This window comes from Lactuca virosa, chromosome 2, assembly GCF_052849685.1.
Source record: "Lactuca virosa cultivar CGN04683 chromosome 2, Lactuca_virosa_CGN04683_v6, whole genome shotgun sequence".
Taxonomy (NCBI): Eukaryota; Viridiplantae; Streptophyta; class Magnoliopsida; order Asterales; family Asteraceae; genus Lactuca; species Lactuca virosa.
Window position 1 is genome coordinate 174,687,451 of NC_136427.1, and position 12,736 is coordinate 174,700,186.

Genomic DNA, 12,736 nt, shown 5'->3' on the forward strand with positions numbered 1-12,736 from the left:
CTATTAATATAATATAGTAATAGTAATAATAATAATAAGAGGATCAATATATAATATTAAACAAAACATAAATCGCTATAAGTATAACAAATAACAACTATAATAATTATTAATTTGCTCATAAATTTACTATAGAAAATTTACAGAATACTTATATTAATTAAGTGTCAACAGTAGTTGCAAATTTTAAACTATCACAATATGATTCTTTTTAATCTTACTACTACGATATTTATAGAGCTGTAATATAAATAAATATGGGATTCAAATATAAATTAAACCACTCAAGTCTTTATGTTATTTTCTTGTCTCGGAATACAAATTCTTACATACAACTACAAGAATCACATATTACTGATCTCAATTAACTTCATCAATATATACAATAAAATCTACCAAATTTATGATCAAAATCATTATAACTTTCTAAGCTAGTACTATCTTTTGAAGAATCTCCTATGTATATAAATTAACAAAGAAATGCGGCTTTAATTTCTTGATAAGTTATCACCACGGCTACAGCCTACAATGAGGGGTCAAGTAGTCTTAAAAGGCGGATGTCACTAAAGTGAAGGCTTATCCAGTTATCGACTCTATCTGCAAAATCATATGTGACGTGATCGTTAGATTCATAGAATAACACAAGTAAAGGTATAGATTTAACCACCATATTTGAAAAGTCCATATGTAAACAACACTAATTCATCACTCAAAAACTAACTTGTAACAATAGACAAGATAAGTTGACCCAAAATCACCATTAAACAATAAATAACTTGGTGCAATTTGGCATTAGGCATTTAATAATAACATGACATGTGGTGATGACCAACGAAACGACTGCCGTTTTGACTTGTTCCAATTACAAACCATCCAATAAAAGTTAGGTCAGGTTTTTTATAAAGTTAAACTTTATATTTTTAAATTAAAAGACGCCCAACTTGACGAAAGAGTAGCCCACACTGTATATATATAACCCTTACAAGAAAAGGAGAAAGTGACAACTTTCATGCTTTGCACATGATATGAATCTTTCATGCAGTTTCTACTGAGGGGACATAAGATAGTGGCTATCTTTGGCACATTACAATCATAAGAAATCCTTGAAGATATGATATGACAATTATGGTGAAGGAAAAGCACTAGAATGACAGGTATACCCTTGAAATAGATAGTTGAAAAGAAAAGCACTAGAATGACAGATATACCCTTGAAATAGATAGTTGAAAGGAGTAGAATTCAAGAAATACATTACCTCTAATATTGCGCTCCCCATGCATTCTTTAAACTAAATGTTAGTCAAGTTCTCTATCTTTAGCCAAAGATTAAGTATCCAATGAGCAATAAGAGAAGGTTGAAGATAGACAATCCCTACAAAAACACAAGTTAAAAAAAATATAATCAAAACTCAATAATTCATACTTAAACCACGAGAGTAACACAAGGAAAAGAGCGTCGATCGTTTTCTTACATTTTTCATAGAAGCCGAAAAATGCATACGAGGAAGGTAACCTTGTACACCAAGGTTATATACCGGAGTGCCATTAGGATAATACAATCCATAGTTTCTCTCTGATGTAGGGCCAGGCTTCATGTTCTCATTAAAAAGGGCAAAAACGTAAATGTCAATAGGTTGTGTAGGGTTCGCCGGTGTTCCTTGTCGTTGTTGCATTCTTTGAATCAAGTTTTTATGGTAAATCCCCGCGTTTTCAACAGTAGCTCCAAATTCATTCTCATCTCCCTTCGAAGGCCACCCAGTCTCAGAGATTTGGACTTGTATATTGACATGATTCAATGCCTTTATAGCCGAATAAACCGCATCAATTTGAGCATACAACATATTATCATACTTCAAGTTTGTGTTTGGATCAATTGCCCCGGGATTCGGTTCAAAAAGAACGTATTCTAAAGGTACATTGTTGGGGTCGTTCTTGTATGCAAAGTAAGGGTACACATTGATCAAGAAAGGTGAATTGGTTTGAGCATGGAAGGTAAGAATTGGTTGTATATATTGGATCAAATCTTCCCGAAATGCCCCTTGGGAAGGTGGGAAAGATGTTGCTAGGATTTGAAGGGAATGAGCTGTGGTCACGTAAACTTGTTGGTGTAATCCAAGATTAACCAACGCATTGTACATGCTTTGCATGGCTGGATAGAGATATGGTGCTAATTGAATATCTTGTCCTCCTAAGATCTCATTACCTACGGTAATACAAGTGATCCTGGTTTGGGAAAGATAAGGTTGTACGTTTTGCTGAATCCACATTTGAGCTTCTTGAGGATCTTGCATTCTTGGAAGATACTCGTTTCCTAATCCTATGATGAATTCGACATTGGAATTCGCGAAAGAACTTAACACTTTAGGATCGGCATCGTAGAGTTTAACTCGACTGATGTTTAAAGATTTTAGGAGGACTGAGACGTGTGATGCCGGTGGGAGATTGTTCGCTATTTGTCCATAATTTATACCAACTCCAAGGGCATATGTGCCAACGAATAATCCTGAGAATGCATCAAATCCAGAATTTTTTCGAATTAATATGATATAGTTACATTGCACAACTCAATGAATCCCAAAATATATCAAAAACCCAGACACGAATCAATAAATCCCACATTTTATTTAAAACCCAGAATCAAAATTTTAAGATTTCTTGAAAACTAGTAAATGGTAGAAGATGAAGTACCTGATAAAGTTAGGAGTAAAAGAAGTGTTGGAATGATATTGGCCATTAACAGTCAAATTGTGAGCTCCCACAGAGCTCAGCTGCCGGAAAGCTGTTTGTGTGATAAATCGGAGGCCGAAAGAGGCGTCTGAATTAACTTGAATGATGTTCGGCGTTTGGTGTTTATGAAATGGATAATGAGGCGGCATTATATAACCTCGATGATCGCAATGTGGAACTTTCTAGGGGCCAACAAATGAGTGGATACCAGGTATTGCACCGTCATTCTACTTGCAGCTCTAGGTCCAAGAAACCGACTTAATATGAATTTCCCAATATGCCCCTGTCAGGTTTTCGAGTTTTAACTTTCATACACGGTTTCTTGCCTTTAATTGTCACTTCCTTCCCTTCCACCAGCCCACCACCCTATCTACCAGAAACAACACCATTCAATGAATATTTTTTTATTGCTTTCGTGTTATTATTAAATTAGCACATGATTAGGACACATTTATTATTGTTTTTCTGCGGTATGTTATGGCGTATGTGCTTGGGATAATGTTATTATTGGGTAACAAAAAGTTACTTGAATTGGTTTAGAAAATTTTTAAATTAATTTTCTGGCTTTATAAACAAATATAAATTTTGTCCGTTTAAATGGTTCTTTTTTAAAAAATGAAAGGGTAACCGGTTATCCTTATGCCTCTTTTTGCCTCTTTATGTGCTCAGACGATCATTACTTAATGCGGATTGAGTAAGTTTAAACACCGGCAACATCTCAAGCGAAAGAGCTTTAATTAGAATTTGGGAAATGAGCTATATGCTCGATTGGGTTAAGAAAATTCATCACGGCACCGGCGGATTTAGTATATATCCCGGGGTAGCCTGGGATACCCCTAAAAAAAATTTCAGTAGTGTAATTTTTTTCTGGAATTTTTTTTTTCTTATTGTGTATTATGTGATTGTTTTTGTCGGGCATACCCCTTTACTTTAATCATGGATCCGCCACTGCATCATGGACCTTTTCTAAGTATGATCAGTTAGGTTTCAGCAGTGGCGAATATACATATAACCAAGGTGGGTCACTTGACACACCTTCTTTATATATATATATATATATATATATATATATATATATATATATATATATATATATATATATATATATATATATATATTGGAAAAGTGAATATACCCTTAAGGGTATATAAGCTTAGGTACCCAAACTCAACATAATACGTCGTTTTGTTTGATATATTCATTATAATGTACTTAAACTTCAACCACTAACTTGATTTATTTTCAAGATTTTCAAAATTTCACTATTATTTTTCTCTTACAACACATTTTTTGCTGAACACCTACTAGGGTATATATATTATATTTGAAAATAAAAATTATGTAAGAGGAAGATATATGTGAAATTTATAAAAATCTTGGAAGTAAATCAAGTTAGAAGTTGAATTATAAGAACATTAGACAATTACAATGTATATATGATACAAAACGACGTAGTATAGTGAGTTTGGGTACCTAAGCTTATATACCCTTAAGGGTATATTCACTTTTCCATATATATATATATATATATATATATATATATATATATATATATATATATATATATATATATATATATAACAAGTAATATATTATTAAATTTATGACCTATCTTAAATAATTGAAGTGAACTATCCTAATATCTTTGGCAAGAAAAAAAGGGTTATTGTCATTGTAGCCCAACCATCTTTCGTATATTGGTTTAAATGGTTCCTCGTGACTATTTTTTGCTTTTAAAGGGCTTATACTTGTGATTTTATGGTTTAAAATGTCACATTTATAGATTTGAATGGTGCAACCGGTCACACTCATCCGACTAGGACGTTGTTTTATTCCACCTCATTGCCAAGTAGATTAAATATGCTAGGTCATTGCCACGTGTTATGTTACTAAATGAAACTTGATATCTGTTTAAACCCTCTCAACTGTCCCTTTCATTTATTCTGCTACCTTTTTCAAACCGTGATTGACACGAATCCGTTTCTTAAACTCCTCCTCGCTCAAATTGGCCAACATAATCAATCATATGGTTGTCTACATGAAGATAGATCTCCATTTTGCCGAAATTTTTACGAGGTACCCCGCTATTTGTTACTCAGATGGTGCATATGAAAGGTTCGATGATGTCGATTTTGCTGGAATGGACAAGAACGAGTTTGTGGGGTTCATTTAAAGATTCGCTAATGAGGTATGCATCAATGTTTACTTTTGCATGCCCGATGTGGAGTTCCCTGATGGATTGAGGGTAATAACTAATGATATAGACTATATGGACTTCATCGAAGTAGGATATGCTTATCTTTTTCAGAAAATCAAAAATCTCAAAAATATTTTTCTTTATTTTTTTTTCTGTTTTATCTTTTTCAGAAAATCAAAAATCTCAAAAATATATTTATTTATTTATTTCAGTTTTATCTTTTTCAGAAAATCAAAAATCTCAAAAATATTTTTCTTTATTTTCAGAAAAATCAAAAATACAAAAATATTTTATTTGTTACTGTATTTTCTTTTCAAAATTCAAAATACCAAAAACATCTTGTTTTTAAGAAACTATCGTTCTTTTCTCAGGTTAATATTCATTATTACCTCAATTCAGAACGATGGGGCAGGTATAATTCTGAAATTTTGTCCTAGCTAAGTGTCCCTAGAAGCATGATATTGCATGTTGTCACAAGCCTCCGAGACTCTATCTTTGAAGCCTTAATGAAACTTTCATTCCGATCGTTTCTTCCCAATCAGGCTATTCATTCACATAAGTCATTGAGCTACCTTACTCTTCTCACATTGAGTTAAGAGTTGACTGCTTTGTAATTCATTTATAGCAGAGGTACACTTTATTCTTCGTAACCACTCTACATTTTCTCCATCAATTTCGTGTTCATAAACGTAACCCTTGAGACTCTCAGAAAGTACCACTAAGGTTTATGGTTACACAACATCTATGTTTATGTAGGTCCCTAAATTTGCTTGTGTATCAATCAGATCCGTTTGATGGTGCGGAATCCCAATCAAACAGATGATGTCAGATCAAATAGAAGAGAATGAGAAGAAGAATAATATGAATCTCAATGTATTAATGAATAGAATGATGATCCTTTACATGAGATTCACACACACTTACACACACTCTCTTTTCTCTAGTTTCTCTCTCTAGAACACCTTCAAATGCACACACTTAAACTCCTCTAGTGTTCATCCTTCACATGCACTCCTCACCCTATATATATGGACCTAAGGCCAAGCCCAAAATACAAATAGTCCAATACTCGGTCCAAGCTACAATTAATCCTATACTATTTTTGGCCCAAATAATAAAAACAATAAATGCTTAGAAAAGCAAAGTATAAACCATATTTTTGACCCAACAATCTCCCCCTTGGTTTATAGCTTTCTTTTCTTTTCTTAAATGACCCAACAAGCTCCCCCTAAAAAGTAGCTGACTTTTCTTGTTAATCTTCATTGGGAGCTTTGGTTTCAACTTTAATCTTCAAATTCTTCACAACTTCAAGATGAACTTGATGAATCTTCAATGAATGACTTCATCTTGAGCAGTTGGGCTTTTCTTCAGAATTTGACATTGAACGCGCATTGGGTGAGGAGGCTTGACGTACTGATTCTTGAAAGATAGCGCTTTCAGCTTGAGAATCTTCAGAGAGAACATTAGAGAGAACAAATCTTCTGGATCACTTCAGCAGGTTCAAGATAGCAGCGAACTGATTGAGGAGGCTTCAATGCAATCTGTCACATAATCTTCAATTTTAGCTTCACCTTGCTTCTGGGGTTGAAGGATTGAATGTCGAAAGAATAATCTTCATTTCTTGCTCCTTCGAATGTGAATTCTTCGATGATCACGGATGAAGCCTTGGCTCAGAAATCTTCGACACAAACTTCCATGAGTTTCATCTTCACCTGAATTCACTTTTCAAGACAAAACAAAACTAAAAGAAAATTTTAGCACACAATATTTTGGATTTTTCATATTTTCTGAAAAAGAAATAAAACAGAAATAACACTATTTTTGGATTTTTTATTTTATGATTTTTGTTTGGTTTTTAAAATTTTTAATTCTTCCCTAATATTTAAATTAGAAGAAAACTATGAACAAATTTAACAAAAATAAAAATGATATCTAACTTTAAGAGTGATTTGGGATCAAAGTTTTTAGACAACCTTTATCCGTTTATCAGTACCTCTCCCTTCATAAATAGATCTGGTCAATCGCCGGTATTGTGGTCCACTTAAACACGAGAGATTGTGACAAAATTAGGACATACTATACGTGACAAGACAAGGTGATCCTAAGTTCCCAGATAATATTTCTTAAGGACCATTCAGCTGACGACGACCAAAGATATTGTTGTCCACCTAAATTAAGCAGCGAGATCTACAGACAATCTGTAAGTGTTTAATTTTTAATTGTACTAGAACATGTTTCCTGCTTCCTGATATGCTCCGGTAATCAAGGACTTCCAGAATACTCCTTACATCGGGTGAGCAGACAATCATTAAGAGAGAAGATAGATTTAGAATGCATATGCTATACACCCAGGTCGGATCTCTTCAAATCACGCAGAGGGTGGAACATATGACTAACTGAAGTTTTAGAGGGATTGAGAAGTAGAATGGTGCATATACTGTGTACCAGGTCGGATTGTGAGTCACGCAGAGGAGACAGTATATGGCTAACAGATAGAAAGAATTGCATAGATAGAAGATGCAGAGAAGTAGAATTGCATATGCTACAGTCCAGGTCGGATTTTGAGTCACGCAGAGGAGGTAACATATGACTAACAGACAGATAGAGAAAGAAAACAATTTTCTACAGACCTAACTTATCGGAATTCACCAGTCACCCCATCAATACCGGGATTAAGGACATAATCCGCACATCGAGGAAAAGTTAATCCACGGTTCCAAGTACAGGTTCTTTAATGTGACCAGTAGATTCCCATATATATCTCCCTACTCAACCTATCCAAGCATCGTATTGTCAGGCTAAACGGATCTAACTAGGTCAAGATTTGTCAAGTCTATGAATTCCTTAAGTTCAACTCTGCCTAGTCATGTCCATTTAGAATCTTTCGTGCCTACCAACGCATCAAACCCAGAGCATAGACCCTTCAACTTTGGGTACGTTACGCAGACTCGGATTGCCTGTTATCACTTGATAATATCACTTCCCAGTACTATATCAACAAGTAAAACTGAAAGCGACAATATTTTTGATTTTTCTGAATTTTTTTTAATGTTTTTGGATTTTTGAATGTTTTCTGAAAAAAATAAAACAGAAACAAAATGTTTTTGGATTTTTTTAATTTTTTAATTTTTTTTGTTTGGTTTTTGTTTATTTCTCCCCCTAAAGTTGTGCATGGGTGAGAATGAAAACACTAAAATGCACAAATTTAAACTAACCTAATGAATAACAAAAATTTAATCCTCAAAACGAATCATTTTTAAAAATCCCACAAGCACATCGAATCGAGCTTTGTTAAAAGGCTTGGTGAACAGATCCGCCACATTATTGGCAGTGGGAACCTGTTCTAGCCTAATGAGCGAGCGCTCATAACAATCTCTGATAAAGTGAATTTTGATATCAATGTGCTTGGTTTTGGAATGTTGGACAAGATTTTTAGTGATTTGAATTGCGGCCTCATTATCACAGTGAATTGGGGTTTCTAGATAATTCAAACCGTAGTCCAACAGCTGATGTTCGATCCATATAACTTGAGAACAGCAGGCAGATGCAGCAACGTATTCCGCTTCTGCTGTTGAGGTAGAGACGGTATGCTGTTTCTTGCACTGCCACGACACCAGCCTATCGCCAAGGAATTGGCACCCTCCTGATGTTGATTTCCTATCAAGCTCACAGCCTCCATAATTACTGTCAGCAAAAGCATATAAATCAAATTAAGAATTTTTCGGATACCAAAGACCCAATTTTGGGCTGCCTTTGATATACCGAAAAATTCTTTTGACAGCAATAAGATGAGAGAGTTTAGGATTAGCCTGATAGCGAGCACATTGACAAACTGCAAAAATGATGTCGGGACGACTTGCAGTAAGATACATCAACGATCCGATCATCGACCTGTAGTGTGTATGATCTACGGATTCGCCATCAATATCTGGATTCAGCAGGGGTCTTTCAGCCATTGGTGTCGATGCAGGTTTTGCGTCTTGAAACCCGAACTTCTCAAGAATATCCTCCACATACTTAGCTTGATGTACCAGGATTTCGGTTGAATTTTGTTTGACCTTAAGCCCCAGAAACATGGTCATTTCACCCAGTGAACTCATCTCAGACCGCTTTTTCATCACGCCTTCAAACTCTTTACAAAGCTGTGGACTGGTAGACCCGAAGATAATGTCATCAACGTAGATCTGGACTAGTATCTGATCATTACCAACATGCTTGATGAATAAAGTTTGATCAATAGTGCCGCGAGAGTATCCATGCTCGAGCAAATGCTTTGTTAGAGTCGCATACCATGCTCGAGGAGCTTGATGTAACCCATACAATGCCTTGTCCAACTTGTAGACATGATTAGGAAACTTGGAGTTAACGAACCCAGGGGGTTGATCAACATAAATTTCTTCCTTCACCTTGCCATACAAGAAGGCAGTCTTGACATCCATTTGGTAGACCGTTAAGTTCATGTAGGAAGCATATGTGAGAAAGATACGAATAGCCTCCAATCGAGCCACAGGAGTATAAACCTCAGTATAGTCAAGACCCTCAACTTGTCGAAACCCGCGAACCACCAACCTTGATTTATTGCGCACTATTACACCAGAATCGTCTTGCTTGTTACGATAGACCCAACGCGTGTCAAGAGACCTTTTGCCCTTCGGTAACTCAACCAACTTCCAAACCCCGAGCTTTTCAAACTAATTTAGCTCTTCATGCATCGCATCTACCCAGCTGAACTCATTCAAATCCATGTCAACGTTCTTGGGATCTATTTGAGATATAAAGCAAGAATAGAGACATGCATTTACATCTCCACTCTGACTTCTAGTTTTAACTCCGTCACCCAGCTGGCCAATGACGTTATCGATCGGATGATCGCGTTGAATTCTTGAAGGAATGTCTTGGCTGATATCATTGAGTGAAACAGGAAGAGTGTGAATGTTGAAACCTCCATCATTTGTTGATTGATCCACATTGGATGGATCTGCTACAAACTCATTAGCAATTTCTTCAGGAAAGAGTAGTTCCATAAAAGTTGGATTGACAGCGGAAGCATCTCTAGACATGAACTCTCTTTCAATAGGGGTAAGAGGTGTAGCATCAGCATCAGGAGTTCCATCTTGAACTTTAGACTCTGGACTAGTAGGTCGATCAGATGACTCCCCCTCAGGTGGAGCAGAGGACCCCCCCCTCAGATGGAGCAGAGGACTCCCCCTCAACCGTTGGAGGTCTGTAAACAACTTCTTCGTCTTCGTCTTCAGAAACAATCTTCGAACCAGAAGAGGATCCATTCGAACCATCTGAAGACACATTTAAGGATTTGAAAAGCGATGTGTAATCAAATAGCCAGTCAGGACCCACTCGAGCGTCTGTTTCATTCTCCTCCAACCAGCGCACGTCATAGGATTCAACAATCTGCTTAGTCTTCTTGTTGTAAACCCTATACGCAGTGCGCGCATCGTATCCTATAAAGTAACAATCATCGGCTTTGGCATTGAATTTAGGGTTGGATTCCAAGTGAAGAAGGGTGCAAGGGCAGCCAAATACACGGAAATGGCTGACTGAAGGCTTGTGTCCATAGAGAATCTCGTACGGTGTCTTCATCTGTGCTTTGTTGATTAGAACACAATTCTGCATGTAGCAAGCAGTGTTAATCGCCTCGGCCCAAAAGAAAACAGGTAATTTTGAATCACATAGCATTGTCCTTGCAGCGTCTTTTAAAGTTCTATTTCTCCTTTCAGCAACGCCATTTTGTTGAGGCGTGTGAGCAGAGCTGTATTGACGCACGATCCCCTTTTCTGCGCAAAAATGGTCAAGAACTGCATTCTTGAACTCAGTTCCATTGTCAGTACGAAGCGCCTTCACTTGGTTGTTGGTTTGTTTCTCAATCATCACAATGAACTTCTTTATCAGATCAGCAACCCCCGCTTTGTTGGATAAGAAGAAGACCCACGTAAACCGAGAGAAATCATCGATCACAACTAGACAGTACGAGCTTTTATAGATGCTCAGGACGTTGACCGGACCGAATAACTCCATATGCAATAGTTGAAGCACCTGACTAATTGAGTTGACTTGCTTGGGCAGGTGTGGTTTTCTATGATGTTTTCCTTGAGCACAGGACACACACTTCTCAAATGTAATAAAGTCTCTGACAGGTAAGCCTCGGACCATCTCATTCTTAGCAAGGCGATTCAGGTTTTTCGCGTTAGCATGACCAAGTCGTCGGTGCCACAACATTGCGTTTTGTCCGGAGACTTTTGAAAATAGGCAAGTGACTTGTTCAGGGATGTTGCTGTTCATGTCAATAATGTAAGCATTCCCATCCCGCTTAGATTTGACGAGAATCCACTCTTCCGGGATGACAATGCCTGGCTTGAGAATCATGCATTCTTTATCGGTAAAATGAGTAGAATAGCCTTTGTCGCAAATTTGGGAAACACTCAACAAGCTGTGCTTTAACTCAGGAGCAAAGTTGACATTCTCAAAGCTTAGCACTCCATTTTTAACAGTTCCTCTTTGAGTGATCTTGCCACCATCTCCGCCCACGAAGGAAACATACCCCCCATTAAAAGATTGAATTTCGCTCAATTGGGAGATGTCTCCTGTCATATGCCGGGAGCAGCCGCTGTCGACGTACCAAGGACGAACGGCATTCCTCCGCAACTGTCCCTGCAAAATGAGTGGAATCATTTAGATTTGGGAACCCAGGTCATTACTGTCCTGGGTTTCCTTTTCGCTTTCTCTGATTTATCCTTTAATGTTTTCAAATTAGAATCCTCATTCCTAATCACTTCAGAGGATGGTAATGATGGATTGGAAATTGATTTGGGCATCCAATGATATTTAGGTTTTAAAACATTCTCAGGTGGTTTTGAAATAGGTTTCTTATGAGTTTGCACTGAGCCTCTGGATGTTCTACCAGAAGTGGAAGACCCAGAATTGCTTTTTGACGAAACCGATCTTGGCGGAGCCTTGTTCGGTTTTGGCAAACTATTTGGAGATTTGTTAGTAAAAACCCTTTTATTCTTTTGAAAAACCGTCCTTTTTCTGCTTCGATCATCTTTCCAATCATCATTTCGAGAACGAGTTCTTGAGTATTTTCTAATTAAAGACCTTCCTCGAGATTCATTCTCTCCTCTTGGTGACATATAGTTCACAAAGATCCTATTTTGACAATTCCTAGCTATATGACCACCAACACCACAATTAAAACAAATCTGTTTATTATTTGAACTTGTACTACGGTTCTCAGATTTATTTTCTTGACAGACACTCTTACTCTTCTCAGAAGAACATGCACGGTTGTTTCCCACTGCAACCATCGTCCTGTTGTTGTTCGTCCTACGATCAGGCTTTGGACACTCACGAGCAAAATGACCCGGCTCGTGGCAGTTGAAACAACGCAGCATGCCTTTGTTGAATCCCACCTTCTTGTCAGCATTCATGCCCCAGTTGCTCTTCCCTGTCTTCTTAGCAAACTGCTTGGCCCTAAAGACAGCCATAGCAATCTGCCATGTGATATCCATCTCCTCCACGTCTTCTGGATGAATCTGATTCAGATCAGCAAATGACAGCTGAGGTGGAAGCTCTCCAGCTACGAAAGCATTGTAGCAGTTTACAAGCCCAGTGGCTAGAGCCAGATTTTCATCAGTGTCCTTTGTGTTCGAGGAAGATGCTACAACTAGTACATTTGGATGGGGAATAGCTTGTGGAGTGACAAATGGTTGACTTTGTGGACTGGATGATGCAGCAGCAAAGGTTTGAATCTGAGGTTGTTGAGCAGCAAACACATGGCCTGAGGAAGTCATGATTGAGG

The 12,736-nt window shown here is 37.2% G+C and overlaps 1 protein-coding gene across 1 annotated transcript; it reads right to left on the bottom strand.

Annotated features, from left to right (window-relative positions):
* Positions 1-271: 271 nt before the first annotated feature.
* On the bottom strand, positions 272-2,868 carry LOC145159764 (glucan endo-1,3-beta-glucosidase 14-like). Its single transcript, XM_079078800.1, has 4 exons — positions 2,688-2,868; positions 1,472-2,502; positions 1,256-1,371; positions 272-597 (listed from the first exon to the last, which is right to left on the bottom strand). Exons 1-3 carry the CDS (start codon positions 2,731-2,733, stop codon positions 1,315-1,317), a joined length of 1,134 nt encoding a protein of 377 aa, XP_078934926.1. The 5' UTR covers positions 2,734-2,868; the 3' UTR covers positions 272-597; positions 1,256-1,314.
* Between the last annotated feature and the right edge of the window lie 9,868 nt (positions 2,869-12,736).

What these genes read in the sequence shown, in the direction of transcription:
- LOC145159764 (XM_079078800.1), bottom strand. Translation starts at nt 2,733, where the DNA reads ATGGCCAATATCATTCCAACACTTCTTTTACTCCTAACTTTATCAG. An exon ending in TTTACTCCTAACTTTATCAG is followed by an intron (nt 2,503 to 2,687) that starts GTACTTCATCTT and finishes ATGCATTCTCAG; the next exon opens with GATTATTCGTTGGCACATAT. An exon ending in TTTCGGCTTCTATGAAAAAT is followed by an intron (nt 1,372 to 1,471) that starts GTAAGAAAACGA and finishes GTGTTTTTGTAG; the next exon opens with GGATTGTCTATCTTCAACCT.